Source organism: Alosa pseudoharengus, unplaced genomic scaffold (genome assembly GCF_046254945.1).
Source record: "Alosa pseudoharengus isolate Yale_2024_CS ecotype anadromous, Long Island Sound unplaced genomic scaffold, YU_APseudo_1.1 YU_APseudo_1.1_scf_24, whole genome shotgun sequence".
In the NCBI taxonomy this organism is placed as follows: Eukaryota; Metazoa; Chordata; class Actinopteri; order Clupeiformes; family Clupeidae; genus Alosa; species Alosa pseudoharengus.
This window is the reverse complement of record NW_027468689.1, coordinates 10,813,999-10,832,412: the sequence shown is the minus strand read 5'-3', so window position 1 is coordinate 10,832,412 and position 18,414 is coordinate 10,813,999. Positions and strand designations below refer to the sequence as shown.

At 38.7% G+C, this 18,414-nt stretch overlaps 1 protein-coding gene across 1 annotated transcript; it reads right to left on the bottom strand.

Annotated features, from left to right (window-relative positions):
- Positions 1-11,247: 11,247 nt before the first annotated feature.
- Positions 11,248-16,876, bottom strand: npffr1l3 (neuropeptide FF receptor 1 like 3). Its single transcript, XM_076302456.1, has 3 exons — positions 16,540-16,876; positions 12,693-12,792; positions 11,248-12,190 (listed from the first exon to the last, which is right to left on the bottom strand). The coding sequence occupies exons 1-3, from the start codon at positions 16,766-16,768 to the stop codon at positions 11,248-11,250; spliced, it is 1,272 nt and encodes a 423-aa protein (XP_076158571.1). The 5' UTR covers positions 16,769-16,876.
- Positions 16,877-18,414: the final 1,538 nt, after the last annotated feature.

Below are 18,414 nucleotides of genomic sequence, written 5' to 3'. Positions count from 1 at the left end.
TTTCTATAGTTTTTATTATAATTTTTTCCATTTCCAAAACTTTTTCTATCGTATTGTACCATGAAAGTATTACAGTTTTTTTTGGTTGTTTCCATAGCCTTGTGAGTTGCTTAAGTGCCGTTAGCGCACTTTGCCCCTGACCACTCGGTGAGTTTCACGTCTTTGTAAACGAAAGTTTAATGCGTTTTAGGAAGGATTGTTCCAGAGCACCTATGCAGCGTACTGGAGGAGGGGGGGCGCTACCACAGAAACCGAAAATTCTCAGGACAGCAGCATGTGTCCAAATTTCAATCTTAAACGTTCTATTTAATCATAAACTATCTGAAAACAGGGCTTTAAGTGTAAAATACCGAACCTGTCCTTTAATACATAATTTTTGGTTTCCTTTTCTGCATTTTGTTTAATATAACTTCTAACCTGTAAGTATTTAAAGAAATGTTTTTGCTGTAAGCTATATCTTGCCGATAGAGCTTAAAATGTGTCCACTGTATTTTTTTCAAAAAGCTGTGCAAATAATGTTAATCATTTATTGGCCCGTGATTCCAAAATGTTATCTGTTTTTTGCGTCATGAAGTCTGGATCTTGTGTCATTTGTCTAAGTTTTATACTTTCAGTCTTCTGCGTTTGCTCATTTTTTTCCAATTCCTTATGGTATTTCCATGCAGAATGACTGTATGTATTGTTTTTGTGTCTCTTTTCCTAGAAAAGGCAGAGTTCCAATTACTCCATTTGTCAGCTCTTTTCCGATATTGATCCATCTTGTTTCAGTGCTACTGCCCATCCATTTCATTATTGTTAATATTTGTGTCGCAAAAAATTAGTTTTGTATATGTGGAGTCCCTAAACCTCCTTTCTCTTTTGGTTGTGTTAATAGCTTAAAGTTGATACTATGTTTTTTATCATTCCAAATTAAATTTGCAATCATCTTAGTCCATGTAGTGAAGAATGTTGGTGGGAGTGTGATTGGCAGTGCTTGAAATAAAAAAAAAGTAATTGTGGGAGTACCATCATCTTAATTGTTTCAACTCTACTGTATATTCCATCAGGAATTAATTTCCACCTATTTAAGTCCTGTCTTATCTTTAATTCCAAAGAAGCATAGTTGTTTTTATATAAATTATTAAAACTAGATGTACCGCAGAGAGGTACAAAATATGACCGCCGCCCAGTCCAGCACATTTTTTCCACAAAAATAAATCACGCTGAAAGGCCTATATGATTCTAACTGTCTCACTAAATTGCATTATCCATGGGTGTGTGTGTGTGTGTGTTTGTGTGTGTGTGTGTGTGTGTGTGTGTGTGTGCGTGCTTGTGTGTGTGCCTGCGTATGTGCCTGTGCATGCAAGCGTACATATGTCTACTGTGTGAGTATGTGTCATACGTATGATTACTGTGAATGTATGTGTGTGTGTGTGTATCTGTTTGTGCACATGTGTGCACATGAAATGGGTTACAGTTGTTCTCGATTGCTTTTACCTGCTTAAGTAAACTAGAACCCACTTGGTCTTCATGACTACTTTCTTTGCACAGCAGAAGTCATCTCTTGTGAATGTGTTCACACATTTTCATTGGGTTCACACATTTCTCACACCCTTTTGCAAAACAGTTAACACAGGTGTCATTCAAAAGCCCCAAACTCTATTGGTTTTCCCATGCTAAACAAAAGGAAAACATCTTTTCACAGGTGGTATAGATTCCTTGCATAAGTCTGAATCTCTGAAACTCCTTTGCAAAATTCTTCAATCAGCAATCATTCATTATACAGCGGAGAAAATAAGTATTGAACACGTCAACATTTTTTTCAGTAAGTAAACTTCCAGAGAGGCTATTCGCATTAAATTTTCGACAGACATTAGTATTAACTTAGTTAATCCACACATATTAAAAAATCCAAACATTAATGTCCCTAAGTAGAGTTATGAGTAAAAAGGTGTAATGGCACAGGGAAAAAGTATTGAACACACTAAGAAAAAACAGTACACAAAGGCAAGGAATGGCAAGGAACGAGCTGGAATCTATATATAGTTAGAGAGTAATTATCTCTCCTATCTGTGCAAATTAATGTAAGCTGGGTTAGTACATATTGATGAGCTATAAAAAGGTTTTTCGTTACCAAGTTGTTACACAAGAAACATGTCATGATGGGTAAAAGCAAAGAGCTCTTCCAAGACCTTTGCAACATTATTGTTGCAAAACATATCAATGGAACTGGTTACAGATGCATTTCAAAACTTCAGAATCATCCAGTAAGCAGTATTGGAGCCATTATCTGCAAGTGGAAGGAACATCACTGCATCATCAATCGGCCATGCACAGGATCTCCTCACAAGATTTCTGACCAGGAAGTCAGAAGGATAGTCAGAAGTGTAGCCTAAGAGCCAAGGACCACTCCAGAAAGCCTGGGAGGCAGCAGGTTCAATTGTTACAGAGAAAATCATAGGTAATGCACTCCACCGCCATGGCCTCTATGCACGCTCATACCGCATGACTTTATTACTGAAGAAAAACATGTCGAAGCTCATTGAAAGTTTTCTACACAACATTTGGACAAGCCTATGAAATACTAAGAGAATGTATTCTGGTCAGGTGAGAGCAAAATTTAACTCTTTGGATGTCATACTACACACCATATTTGGAGGAGAAATGGCACTGTGCATCACCCTAAAAATACCATACCAACAGTGAAGTTTGGAGGTGGAGGCATCACGGTGTGGGGCTGTTTCTCATCTCATGGTACTGGCAGACTTCATACAGTTGAAGAAATTATGAATGGAGCCATTTTTTCTGGGAGAATCTTGACATCCACCAGAACAATGAGAATGAGACATGGCTAGACCTTCCAGCAGGACAATGATCCAAAGCATTCAGCAAAGGAAACTCTCAATTGGTTTCAGAGAAAGGAAATTCAGGCCCTGACTTAAATCCAATTGAACAGTTTTGGAAGTTACCTAAAGATCAGGATTTACAAGTGGGACCCCTGGAATCTTCAATATTAAAAGACTATCTGTTTAAAAGAATGGGCCAAAATCACACCTGAATACTGCGACTGATTAGTTTTGTCATAGAGGAAATGCCTTGAAGCTCTCATTACAAATAAAGGGTTTTCCACAAAGTATTTAAGAAATTTCAGTAGGCGTGTTCAATACTTTTTTCCTGTGGCATTCCACTTTTTTACTCATAACTCTACTTATGAACATTAATGTTTGGATTTTTTTATATGTGTGAATTACCTAAGTTAATACTAATGTCTGGTGAAAATTTCATACAAATAGCTTCACTAGAAGTATACTTACTCAAAAAAATGTTGACGTGTTCAATATTTATTTTCCCCGCTGTACATAAGAGATGTCTGTTCTGTGTTGCTATTTGCAAGTATGGATCTAATGCACATTTGACAAAGTATTGTATTGCCTATATGGTGGAGAAAACAGTACAAAAGGTGTTTACTGTAGGTTTATTTCGATGAAAGTTGTAGTTCAAGGAAATTTACAGTATCTTGCTATAGTGTTTTGCTGTATGTCTTACATGTCAATGACAGTTACATCTTGGGAGGAATTAATAAATTATTTTTTTATTCAGTACATTTTGTCTTTTCACAGTTTTTTTCTGATACCAGAAAAATGAGAAAGTAATGGAACAGACATAGCAAAAATGCTCATTTTGAGAACTAGATTTTGCATTTTGTTGTCAAGTGTGTAATGATTGATTAAAGACTGTTTTTGAATTGGCAACAAGTTGTAGTGTTTGAAGGCAAGATTTGCTTTTGCTGCATGTTTTAAGTGTTTTGAGAGAGTAACAGCCTTTTGCAAGCAAAATGTGTCATTTTGTCCAGAGTGCTTTTGTTCAGACACGGTGTTACAGTTTTTCTCAGTCGCTTTGGTGCTTTTTTCAGATCAGAATGAAAATTCTCATAACTATTAGTTCAACCTCCACAACATTTAGTCATTTGTGCACATCATAGTAGCAATTTCTCCTTCCTCTGAACAAATTGCAAATGCTTTTGGACATGTATCAGTTGCTTTCATACAATTCTCTGCTGTTTTTTAACATTATCATTTGCTCATGTCATGTCAGTCAAAATTAACTATACTTATGGATGCTGAATAGTCGTTCCCAATAAAACTAATAGTCTTCATTTCATTGCTTGAGTCATTACATACAAAATTGTTGAACTAGTTATCAAATTCTGTCACAATGCTGTGGAATTGCAAAGAGAATACAGTAAAAATGTACGTATTCAGTGTCTTGTACTCACTTACTCCCCTAACTCCAGCAATGTGTAACTTTACTGTAGTTTTCAAATGGCTGTACAAGTACTGTATAGTGCTGTCTTGAGCATGTTCAGGTAGTGTCACCGAGTTCTGACCTTTTTTTGCATTGGAAAACACTGAGAGAACTGTCATAATGAAAACATGACAAAGCCATTTGACTATCTTGTTCATAAACGATGGTGTCAAGACTTCTCATTTTGATGACACTGACAGTTTCATTGACATGAATACCTGCTTTTGAGGAATGGACTATCCATTTTGAGCAAGTGACGTGCTTTTGCAGGTCATCCACTAGGTTTTACAGTTTGCACTAATTGTTTTGAGAAATGCACTAACTGCTGTGTAAATGTTAATAGTGATGTGAGAATAGCACCAAAGCGACTGAGAAAAACTGTAACTGTTTTGAGAATGTGATGTCAGAGTTGACACAGGTATCAAAACGATCGAGAAAAACTGTAATAAATTATTTTTTTATTCAGCACATTTTATCTTTTCACAGTTTTTTTTGATACAGAAAAATGAGAAAGAACAGACATAGCAAAAATGCTCATTTTGAGAACTAGATTTTGCATTTTGTTGTCAAGTGTGTAATGATTGATTAAAGACTGTTTTTGAATTGGCAACAAGTTGTAGTGTTTGAAGGCAAGATTTGCTTTTGCTGCATGTTTTAAGTGTTTTGAGAGAGTAACAGCCTTTTGCAAGCAAAATGTGTCATTTTGTCCAGAGTGCTTTTGTTCAGACACGGTTGTTAACTGTTTTGAGAACGTGATGTCAGAGTTGACACAGGTATCAAAACGATCGAGAAAAACTGTAACATGACCCCTGGAGGCAAACATACGGAAAAAAATGGTCATCCTAGTCCCTACAGTTCTCAAGATATTCACAGAGAACTGTGTCTGCCCTACCCTCCTTACGGGGGGTCCAGTCCAGCGGGGGGGCTACAGATCAAAACGAAAAACGACGGTTCCATGCTATCCATGTGGGGTTACATGCCCACCAAGTTTTGTGTATCCCGGTCTTTCAGTGTCCCGGGAATCCTTGTTGGTGTACGTCACTAAATGTACACATACATTATTTTATTGTAAGGCCCCCCATGAACGAAAGTACACAAAACTTGGCATGCATTCGGAGGGTGTCATAATGATCCTACACTTTTAATTTCGTGCAGTTTTGACCTTGTCAGCCAGAGATATTGTGATGAAAACACCTAATTTTTTGCTTTTTAATTTTTACCTAGGTGGCGCTATACATGAAATAAGTGGTAATGGGATGGGTTGACATGCCCCCTTAAGACCAACATACATAAAAAAGGTGGACCTCTTAGGCCCTACGGTTCTCGAGATATTCACAGAAAACTGTCTCCGGCCACCTACAGGCCAGTTGGTGTATAGTAACATAAATTAATTTATTGTGTGGCCCCCCATGAACGGAATTCCACGAAACTTGGCGTGCATACAGAGGGTGTCATAATGATCCTACACTTCCAATTTCGTGCAGTTTTGACTATGTTAGGTCACAGATACCTGCGATTACAACACCTCATTTTTACTTTTTTGTGTTTAACTAGGTGGCGCTATACATGAAATGAGTGGTTATGGAATGGGTTGACATGGCCCCTTGAGATCAACATACAAAAAAAAAATGGTCCTCCTAAACCCTACGGTTCTCGAGATATTCACAGAAAACTGTGTCTGCCCTACCCTCCTTTTGGGGGGTCCAGTCCAGTGGGGGGGGCTACAGATCAAAACGAAAAACGATGGTTCCATGCTATCCATGTGGGGTTACATGCCCACCAAGTTTTGTGTACCCCGGTCTTTCAGTGTCCCGGGACTCATTGACGGAAATTTGGGCATGCGAAAAAGAAAAAGAAAAAAAAAAAAAATGACCGCCGCTTCGCTGCGCTACTTATATAAATACCTAAATACTTCATGGTTTTTGTTTCCCATTTAATGTTATAACTATCGTTCAACCATTGATTCATTTGCATTCCAATGGTTAAAGGTTCACATTTACTTTTATTATGACCGCCGCGCAGCGAAGCTGCGGTCATATAGGTTTAGTCAGATTTTTTTTTTTTTTTTTTTTTTTCGTCCATCCATGTCCAAATTTCCGTCAATGATTCCCGGGACACTGAAAAACCGGGGTAGACGAAACTTGGTGGGCATGTAACCCCACATGGATAGCATGGAACCTCCTTTTTTCGTTTTGATCTGTAGCCCCCCCGCTGGACCCCCCAAAAGGAGTGTAGGGCAGACACAGTTTTCTGTGAATATCTTGAGAACCGTAGGGCCTAGGATGACCAATTTTTTGCGTATGTTTGCCTCCAGGGGTCATGTAAACCCATTCCATATGCACACATGTGCATAAACAGATACACACGCACACACATACATTCACACTAATCCTACGTATGACACATACTCACACAGTAGACATATATACGCATGCATGCACATGCACACACACAGGCACATAAACAGGCAAACACATAAGCACATGCACACACACCCACCCACACACCCACACATACATAAACATGCACACATGCACACAATTCAAGAATTGCTCAGAATTATGAACAGGCAAGATGGGGGTGGGGTTATATAAAATGTATATTACATGTGAAATCTATGAACTAATCATGTTTTGGTACTTGTTGTTTAGCAGATACCAGTGAGAATTGAGTGTGCATAATGCAATTCAGTGAGACAGTTAGAATCATATATGCCTTTCAGCGTGACTTATTTTTGTGGAAAACATGTGCTGGACTGGGCGGCGGTCATATTTTGTACCGCTCTGCGATACATCTAGATATGTCTGCAATAATGTGTTTTAACCTATTAGCTAAAATTGATGTTATTATTTTATGGTCTGTATTTAATAATGATATCGGCCTATAGGATGCACATTTTGTGAGGTCTTTCCCATCTTTAGGTATCAAGGTGATGATGGATGATGTCCAAGTTGGAGGCCTTGGCACTAGAATGTACAACATGAAAGTTCATAATGCATCCAAAAGACAAAATGTTCTGAGCTCAGGGTTATGTTGCAACTTCAGCTGAACCAGTTAGTTTGGCAGTCAGAAAAGTGGCATCAAAGAAATTTGGGAAGGTATGGGAAATTAAGTATAATCAGACTTTATTTTGCAGACAGAATGCATCATGTGCTACTAATGCACTCATTAAAAAACTATATGACACATGTCATTTGTCCCTGTATTTTGCAGACAGAATGCATCATGTGCTACTACCAAATGCACTAATTAAAAAAACTATATGACGCATGTAATTTGTCCCTGAATTTTGCAGACAGAATGCATCATGTGCTACTACCAAATGCACTAATTAAAAAAAACTATATGACGCATGCAATTTGTCCCTTAAAAAAAAAGACAGATACTGTATGTCCATAAAACACTGGAGATATAAAGTAGCCTACTGTATAATAATTTGTGCACAAGAAAACAACACACATGATTCAGGACTCTTAAAGGAAAATTCCGGTATTTAGCACTCAGCGAGTTGCACAGTTTTGAAAACGAACGTTAAGGGTTGTTTTAGGACATGTTTGAGTAGCCTACAGTATGCCTGTTGGCAGCCACTCTGAGTAGTCAAAGGCGATTCAAAACGAGTCAGAAAGGTCGAGACAGGACCAATCGTCAAAATTTCAGTGTCCAGCACTCTAGTTCATCCAAAACAAACCAGAAAAGGGACTCAAAGTGCTAAATACCGGAATTTTCCTTTAAGTTTAAAAAAAAAAAAAAATCATTTTCATCAACAATGCAATTCTTTTCACATGATGGATATCCCAAGCCATCAAATCGGTTGACATAACAGCCCACAATACAGATACAAATGTACAGGAAAACTCTTTGGTCCAATGGACTTTACTCCATGAAAATAACTCTCCAACTTTACTATACTGCACCCGTCAGACCATTCCGACTTGAAAACATAAGAGTTTGAGTCAGATTGATAAATGCCTAACTTTGCATATAAATGGCCCTACGCCTGGTGTGTGTCGATGTATGTTTGTTTTGTAAATGAGGAACACTGAGTGTGATATTTTGTGATTTAGAAGGAGTCCTAGATCAACTGACTCAGTGTTTCATATAGTTGAGAGCAGATACCCTTGAAATGCCATCATCACCCAGCAGACAGTCATTACCAGCAGAGGAATTGTATATGTGTAAGAACTCTCTCTCTCTCTCTCTCTCTGTGTATGTGTGTGTGTGTGTGTGTGTGTATGTGTGTGTGAGAGAGTGTGTGTGTGTGTGTGTGTGTGTGTGTGTGTGTGTGTGTGTGTCATCTGATGATAACTCCCTAGATGAGTGCTCTTCCCATCCAATTAAAGAGCTGTGCTCTGAAATGTGGTTGCCTCACCCACTGAACTTCTGTAAGGTTCTCTACAGTGAGCCAATGTTCCAAGTATGTGGTTTAGTGACACAGTCTTATCTACTGCTTTCAGGTATTACTATGTAGCCTATGGTAGCTAGCTAGCATAGTGAAGGGCTAATTACCCTGAAATGGAACACTGATGCGGTTTAATTATCACCATTTGAGCTGTCTCCCATGCCTCCCACGCCTTCTGTCCTCTGCCCCTTGATATGTGGTAAGCGTCTTCATTTTCTTTTTTTAAACATGCTCTAATCGATGTTGCGCGGTTTCTAAGCTAAAACATGTTTTGTCACTCCTCCAGCACCTTTAAGAACTACCGGCATTTGTTAAAACTCAGCTCCATATAACCAACACAAAAGCATACAAAACACTATGTCACACATCACCAGCAAGGCAAGAAAACTCCAGGGACAATATTGCAAAATCACATGACCAGCTTCACAATATACTATTCAACACACTGAAACATTAGGATACCAGGACAATTCATAGGTTGTCTTATTTTTTTTTCCTTCTACTTTTTAAAAAAAATATGTTTGGTTGGTTTTCCATTTCTCAAGGACACAATGTTTTTTATATTTGGTATGCTTATACTTGGCTATGTTTTCTCACTGAATGCCCAATCTTTCAGCTATATGAAATGTGAAATGTGAAAAAAAAATGCTATAAGTTACAATATTTATTTTATTTTAACCTGGCAGGGTTTGGTCTATCTTCGAAATGTATTCTGTCTTTCAATCTTTCGGTAATATTTACAAAAATTTCCTCTTTCATCTGTTGAACTTAAGTTCAACCTTTTGCCACATTTAGGCAGTTGATAACCCCTGCTTGGACCCCGATGATTGCTGGTCCAAGCGATTACAGGTACATTGTAGGCCCTGTAATTTAATGTATTCTACATTCAGTATTGTATTTAATAGTATGCTTGCCTGCAACTAATACTTCTATATTTAGTACATGCATATTTTCCAAAACCTTGTAAATAAATGTGAAGTATATGAAGCTCATATTGATGTTTATATATATACCATTGTAAAATCACACTCATTCGCATATACTCACTACATGAGACAGGCCTCAAAACCACAGAGCATAATCTACAGGTAGGCCTACTGTTTACCCTGTTAATGTATTGACATCACATCCACAGACTGTTCCTTGAATTTTTGTCATTTTCACCCTTTGTTACAAAAATGTAATAATTCAAGACATCTCTTTGAACAGAGATAATATTTCCTTTCTTCATTTAACGACAGTTATATGTTATAGTTATAGCCCTAGTTATAGCCTGTTATAGTTATTTACCCCTCTGAATCACTTTATTTCCCCCTTTGCAATCCAAATGTCTTCCTGACATTTTCACCCTGAATAACATAAACAGTATAACAAACGTTTATTACCAAGCAACCAGTTTCTCCATTTGACACAGTAACATTTCCCATTCTAAATCACTTTATTATCCCCTCTGAAATCTGAATGTCTTCAACGTGATGGCCCAGCCAACTATTTAATACACCCACAGGTGCAACCTACTGATATTCAGGATGAACGTTTTTTTTTTTGTTATTAATGGTATAAGTAATGGAAAATTCTGAGTGTGAATGCTCAGCTGTTCAGCAAAGACACATTGCTACACATTGGCAGGCAGACGTACTAACATTTTAGCATCTGTTTCAGGAATTATTTCTTTGCTCTATGTACTTTAAAAAATGCCATTGTATATATGAACAGACTGCACATGAATGCCTGCAACAGGAGCGCCAAATGGCAAGTTGTGTTTTTCTTACTTGTGCATATGCATTTATGGGAAGGTCTAGGGAAAAGTTAGCCTAGAAATCAATGTAATTTGCTGCCAGGGAAGTCTAGCAACTCTCCGTTGGCTTGCGAGCTGGAAAAATTAAAACGCATTGCTGTTTTTCTCTCCAGCCTTTGTAAATATTTCATGAATATCTTATGAAGTCTACATCGATTGTCACTTTACTATACAAGTTGTGAAGTATTCGTAATCGCTGAGTTTAACACTGGGAGGTAAACTAGCTTACATTCAGCTGACCCGTATTTGTGTAACCTGGAGTGGTTGGACATTCCCAGTAGCAAAAGATGAGAAATCATCTGCAAAGGTTACATCATAAAACAAATACATTTTTATGAAACAAAAAATATTTTCTTGACCATGCTCTGTCTTTTTGGCACTGGAGTAGCCCATTGACTCAGATGTGACGTGATCAGGTAAGAGGTTTGGAACAAAAACGGCAATGCTGCTTTGTGATTGTTGGACTTTTATTGTTGTCGTCGTTCTGTCTTCCACATTCATGAAAGGCTTGGTATGAATGTTGAGTCATGTCTCATGAATGCTTTATGTGCCGTTTATGACAGCTGCTATGAATGTGTTATGAACTCAGCCGTCAAGTAGTGTTACCGTAATTTTTTTTACTTTAGCCTACTTTTTTGTTCAGATTTTTTTCCCCAGAGCCCAAGCTATTCTATCACCATATGATGTTTGATGCTCTGCCAAATTGACACCTTTTCAATAGCTTTTTTTTAAAGCCTGTTTCTTTTTCACTCAATTGAAATGCCTTTCACAGCTCCCAGGCCTGGCAGCACACAGCTCGTTTTGGAGAGATAATCTCTGCATCATGCTTGTCAAGGTCTGTGCTCTTCAATCCGCGACTGCTTCCTGAACTCTCTTTCCCAGAGTTCCTGCATTCCACAATCAGCCCCTCTGTCCGGTTCTCCATCTCCAAATGCACAGACCCCACCAGGTCGCTGTCAGTGTGCACCCGGTTCCGCACCCCCAGGTTGGTGGCCAGAACCACTTCCCTGGGACCCCGAGCCCAGCTTTGCCGGCCCCTCCTCTTATCCACTGGCCCCCCAGGCACGCTGAAGCAGCAGGACTGAGTCTGACAGGCGTCCTGAAAGCCCTTCTTGAAGTTCTCATTGAAGTAGCCGTAGATAATGGGATTCACGCTGGAGTTGGAGAAGGCCAGCCAGTGGGAGAAGGGGAAGATGTATCCGGTGAGGAGGTCAAGCTTGTCGCCCTCCAGCCGCGCGTAGTCAGTCAGCATCAGCAGGGTCCAGAGTGGAAGCCAGGACAGCATGAACAGCAAGGTCACCACCGCCAGCATCTTGATGACCCGCGCGTGACGCTGTGTTTTGGGGGACTTGACTGGCGGGTTTGCGCACGGGTGCTCCGCGTTGGCCAACGCGTGTCTGTGGAAAAGCTTGGCCCCAATTCGCCCGTACAGCAGGACGAGAAGTGTGAGAGGCACCAGGTAGATGTGGGTGAACAATACAGTGGTGTAGACCTTTCTCATCTCCGGGTCAGGCCAGGTCTCGTAGCAGTAGTACAGCGGGTAGGTGTGATTGTGCCAGAGAACCATGCTATCTTTCTCTTGCTCAACAGTCAGCATCACTGCCGAGGGGAACATGATGGCCAGGGCCAGTAACCATATCAAACCGATAGTAGCCTTGGCAACAAGCAGGGTAAGCTTAGCCTTGAAGGGATAGACGATGCAGCGGAAGCTTTCAGGGAGGAGGGGGGGGGGGGGGTGGAGAGGGGAGGAAAAGAAAAGAAAAACAAATGTTTGAACCAATATTCTCCACCTTGGCTAAAGAAAAGAAAACAAAACAAATATCATATGCTGAGGGTGGCAACTGAACATGATGCCAAATTCGAAACCAACATGAGAGATCTGTTCCTTCTCAATGTAGATGCGATATTTGACATCAAAACTGCTACATAACTTAATTTTTATATATACTGTTTGTGGCTCAGCTGTTGGCATATCACATACAGCTGAGCAACAGGTATAGCTAAAAATAACTAATTTACCAGTAACTTCTTCGTGACTCATTTATTGACGTCAGTGTTTTGCAAAAATGTACATTGTCATTTCCTGTGTGACTCAAATTTAATTTGTCACATATCAACACCAATTACAGTAAGTAATATTTTTAAAACTTGCGCGGATTGGGTTTGTACCCTTTTTTTTTTTTGGTGCATCTGTAAAAAGTATACACTCACCGGTCCACAGCAATGGCCACTAGTGTGAACACGGAAGCACACACGGACATCCCTTGCACAAGACCGCTCACTTTACACACTGTATTGCTGAAGGGCCAACCTGTTCAACAAACATAGTAGTCAGTTTACAGATTTAAGAAGTCTCTAGAAAAGAAGAAATGTGTTAACTTTGGTAAAGTACTAAAATGAAAAAAGATCCCTTGATGATAACAGATTAGTGTTGAACTAACTATTAGTGTTGAACTAACTAATTAATGAATGAACATGTTCTAATGAAAACATATTGGTTATATTACTGCAGCCGTTGAGGATTTGAATGTTATGGAGGCAATGAAATGGCAAAAACTACACCAAGGCAACTATCTCAATTCCAAGAGAGGGCTTGCTCATGTTGACATGTGATCGCCATTAATAATGAGCTTATTTGCATTGGAAGCATTTTCTCAGGGATGTACTGTATTTATGGTGTGAATGAGATGAATCATTGATCAGGAATTCAGTATTTCAAGAGCAAAACAGCGGAGGCCATTTGAAATGGCATAAGTGAATGCATTGCTTTCAGGGTTGGGTAGTAACGGATTACATGTAATCTGGATTACGTAATCAGATTACAAAAATCAAGTAACTATAATCAACCCAGATTACAATAAAAAAAATTGTGTAATCAGATTACAGTTACATTGTTGGGGATTACCTGATTACATTTTATCATGCAAACAATTAAACTTTTTTATGATAGCCTAGCTATCTTTTAATTTGACAAGCAGTTCATTCGGATGTTCACATTTTTTAGACTTTTTTAAGATATAGTTAAGAACAAAATTATTCATACCCCTGGCAAATATTGATTTTCTCCTTACCAATATGTTTTTTCTTACTTAAAATGACACTTGCACATGCCAAAAGGTTGCAAGACAATGTGGTAAAAACATGGAATAAAAAAAAGTGTTATCTTTTTTAACATTTTTATGAAAAATTGCGTTTTCAAAATTATTCATACCCTTTTTAAACAATCACTGGAAACATCTTTATTTACCACCACAGCTCTCAAAATGGTTCATATAATACCCACCAAGCCTCTTCATGTCTCCACAATGATTGTAGACTGCACCTTTTTAGCAGCAATCTGGACTTTGAGGCAGGAACGATTATTTGCCATCACTTTGGCCTTGTGCTCACTTTTTTGACGGATTGAGGTCCGCTCTAAAATGTTGATTTTGTTCTCTGTTAACCATTTCTTGCCTTGTTTGGCTGTATGTTTTGGATCATTGTGTGGTTTAATGTTCAAATGCTGCCTTTTGGGGCAGCCATGGCCTACTGGTTAGGGCTTCGGCCTTTGGGCTTGCTGGTTCGACTTCACTAATTCACGGATTGGGATAAATGCAGAGACCAAATGTCCCTCAAGGGATCAAAAGATATACTAACTTACTAACTTACATACTATTGGGGCAGGTCTCTCGGTACACTGCCTGATCTTTTCCTCCTAATCTTAATGTAGCCTCTTGTTTTAGTGTTACCGTCTACTTTGAGAAAGTTACCAGGTCCCCCTGGTTGAAAAACATCCCAAAATAATACATTTCTCACCCCCACAATTGAAATGGACATGGTGTCATTTGGGTTTAATGCTTCCCTTTGTTATGCCAATCTCAGGCCATGTCCCTGGGTCACAAAAATCCAGTGAAAGCTAAATTATTTGTCCAGCTGTGCCCTTATAAAGGTTAAGCTGAGTTGTGCATGTTTGGAGAAGAGTGGAGAAAAATAGAATGAGAATTCTTTCATCAATTCTGTGGTGGTGTCTTTTACTTAATGGGCATATTTATTGAAGTAATCCTAAAGTAATCAGATTATGTTACATGTTTTTGGTAATCCAACTGATTACGTTACTGATTACAAAAATTGCCATGTAATTTGTAGTCAGTAATGGATTACATTTCAAAGTAATCTGACCCAACCCTGATTGCTTTTGTAATACATTTAAACCATGAATGATGTGTATACACAGATCAAATGCATCAAAAGCACATGCATGCAAAGCATACAATAGCTTGGAAAAATAGAATAGATAAGATCCTCTGGATCGAAAATAATATTAAAAGTGAATCATACATGTATGATAGTTTGTCAAAAAGACCGATCAATTAAATGCATCAATGAATTAATCAATGAATGAATAAAAAAAAAAAAAACATCCAACCAATCAATCAAATCAGCGGTATATACTGTATTCTCCTTATATTATTATATTATTCTACTGCCATTCCAGATCAGAACCATCCCTCTCAGAACCATAGAGTCACATGGTTGTTCTGACACTCCGTCACCAGAGACTGGCTGCTCTGCCAGAGGCAATGCCCTTTCATTATTTCAGATTGGACCCAAACCTAACAGCAAAAAGTGACAGTCCTGAAAGCACAAAAATCCACCATCAGAGAGATATGGCCTTTTATTGAACCATTAGGTGGACTTTCAGACAGCCTTGTGGTAAGTTGAGACCTGATAGAAAATATTGAAGTTAAATTAGTACCACCAGAGGATAGCATACTCATGTTGGTGGGAGATGTGGCGTGAACATCACTTCCAAAAGGGGGTAGAAGGTAATGAGGCAAGCTGCCTGCTGCTATGCCCGACTCCTACATAATCCAACCCAGACGAAAGTGGCTACCTACTCTACTACACAACATAAGAAATGATAACAACAACAAGCATCTTCATCTTCATTTTTCATCAAAAATGAACAATCAAGTAAGATTTCTTTACAGAGAAGACACATTGAAATTGGGGCACTTTGTGTCAGTAGACTAGTTTTAGGGTTTAACAGTTTTGAATCAACAACTTTTTATTTTATTTTATTTGACTTTATTATTAGATGTTTTGTTGTTGTTGTTGTTGTTTGTTATTTGATTGTATTTTTTTATTTCAATGTGAACTGTGTTGAAAGTCGTTAGTATAGTTGGGCAGGGGCTCTGACTGCCATATCAACAAGCCTGTTTCAACTACACGACTCCTGTCATACTATCCACTGCCTGATGAGAGTAACAACTCAGACGTGCAAATGGAATGTGAATGGAACTTTCTGCAGCACTCTGAAGAGCCGTGTAATAAGTGTATAAGAATGGACCTCACCCACAGATGTGGAATTGTTAGGCCTACTTCACATTTACTGTGGGTAACATTTCTCCCAGTAAAGCTGCAGTCTCACACCTGTTGTCTTGGTGTAATTTTGACCACAGTAATTTTCTCCTGATATTAACTATAATACTCATTAAAGAATAAAAGGAACAAGGCCTGAACCTTTACAAAAGCTTGTGAATTTACCATAAGTCTGGTCTCAGCCAGTTAGAAAGGAAGCCAGCCACAGGTCTCTGTACAACAAAAAAAAGTCCTTCTGAACCTTCTGAACCAGGTGGATCTCCCCTGATGTAAAAGTGATACTAGATAACCCCATGGATCAGTGATAACCTGTTCCCTGTATTTCACAGCAACAGTTGTCCATGTGATGCAGGCCTGGCATATGTAAGGTAAATGTGATGTGAATGAGATGTCTGGCATATGTAAGGTAAACATGATGTGAATGAGATGTCTGGCATATTATGTGAGATAAATATGATGTGAATGAGTATGGCATATGTAAGGTAAACATGATGTGAATGAGAAGTCTGGCATATGTAAGGTAAACATGATGTGGATGAGATGTCTGACATATGTAAGGTAAATATGATGTGAATGAGATGTCTGGCATATGTAAGGTAAATATGATGTGAATGAGATGTCTGGCATATGTAAGGTAAATACAAACAGACAGGTAAATAAGATAAGTAAGGTAAATACAAACAGACAGCACAGGTACCTGTGATGAGAGTGTCCAGCAGAGTGGTGGGAATACAGAATATGCCCACCAGGAGGTCACTGATGGCCAGGTTAAAGATGAAGAGATTGGTCACTGTGCGCATATGATTGTTCCTCAGCACGATCACACACACCAGGCCGTTCCCTATCATGCACAGCAGGAAGATAAACAGGTAGGTCAGTGTGTACACAGCACCCATGACCAGCGAGTGCTGATAGTATGGAGCCATGGTGATGTTTGCCACCGAGATGGGGTCACTTGAGGCGTTGCCACCATCATAGCTGATATTGAGGTCAGAGATTTCATGTGTCGCTGTTGACACCTCCCACTCTGTTTCCCTCAATGTGGTGTCTTCCTGCAGACTCATCCTCACAGGACTGAGAAGGTAACCAGAGAGTAAAAGCAATAAAGAGAGAGAGACAGACAGTGAGAGACAGCGAGAAAGAGAGAGAGAGAGAGAGAGTATGAGCAAAATTCTGAATTAAATCAGTGACACAAAAATAGACACACCACTAATCCAAGCAAACAGATACTGTATGTCTAAACATTTAAGCTGTCAATCTGGCATGCACAGTATGGCAGGCTGGTTTGTTAATGACTACCCTGCAATAATGGCCTGACATAGAGACAGCTATAGAAGGGGCATGCATGCATATTACCAACAGGATGGAAATCAACTGGACACACAGTTTAAGGAAGCAGTCACAGACTGTTACTGTTGTTTTTCATTAAATAGGACACTTCACACATGTAATCTGGCATTCTGTAATGGAGTCCTATTGGGGAAAGCAATCCCTTTTACCAGAGAATATAGGATTCGTCCCGCAATTTTGTCAAAAACCCATTGAATGCATTCCATATATATGGTAAAATCAATATCATGTAATCATGATGGAGAATAGACTACAGTGAGAGACATTTTGTGAAAGCCTTCAGAAGGCTGCTCAAGTAACACAAAGAAAATGGTGCCTATACTGCCAACCATAATGCTGTTTCAGATCTTTGCTTTAGTTGTACATGTCATTGTCAAAAGTGTCTTTCGATTATCTGGAATCAAAGGGACTATTTCTGACAAAAGCCCTCAAACCATTGAGATATGTTCCACTTATTCTGCTGGCGAGATAGCCATGCCTTTGCTGAACCAAGTGTGTGTTTGAATGTATCAAGTTTATGCAATTTACCAAATGGTCTCTTTGCCCAGAAATCCCCAAAAGACATGGCTGTACATACATAGTAATGATAAAATAACCCAAAAGTACAAATTCAAGACATGAAATTCATATGACATCCAAGCAGGCCTAAAGCATAATTAATCATTGTGAAATATCGAAAATTTGACTAGTGACTCATTTTCAAAGTGATAAAATTGATGAATGACATTTTCCAGAAAAGTTGCACTGACTGATTACTGCAGAAAACTCTTGCACATATTTAGTCACACTAGATGCCCAATAATTATTTCAATTGTGCAGTATATTTAGAGCAAATGCAATAAACTATTGAAATAGTTGCAGTAAGTGTATATACAGTATAGGTTATTTTATTGATATAGTCTAGTCCAATATAATCCATTTCATGCCACATTAACATGGTACTGTAGATCAAAGTTCAGTTTCAGATGTTATTCCCATTCAACCATCTATCAGCATATTTTTGAGGGAATAAGAAAGATCATTTTAAGAAACAGCTCAGCTTGCTCAGACAGAATGGTATAGGCTGTAATACTCAAATTCCATTCACGTATGTCAAGCTGGGGAAGTTCTATATCACAGTTGCATTAAAGGTTTCAGTACATTTCATGCCACACTGTCACATTCTGTTTGAAGCAATCTGTCAATCATTGTACTATTACCAAGACTTTCAGCACCATGGAGA

Bases quoted from the DNA above. Each gene is read 5' to 3' on its own strand.
- npffr1l3 (XM_076302456.1), bottom strand. From the start codon at position 16,768: ATGGCTCCATACTATCAGCACTCGCTGGTCATGGGTGCTGTGTACACA. The intron at 12,793-16,539 runs GTACCTGTGCTG...TTTGTTGAACAG, and splicing joins GCTGGACACTCTCATCACAG to GTTGGCCCTTCAGCAATACA. The intron at 12,191-12,692 runs GTGAGTGTATAC...CCTCCCTGAAAG, and splicing joins GTGGCCATTGCTGTGGACCG to CTTCCGCTGCATCGTCTATC.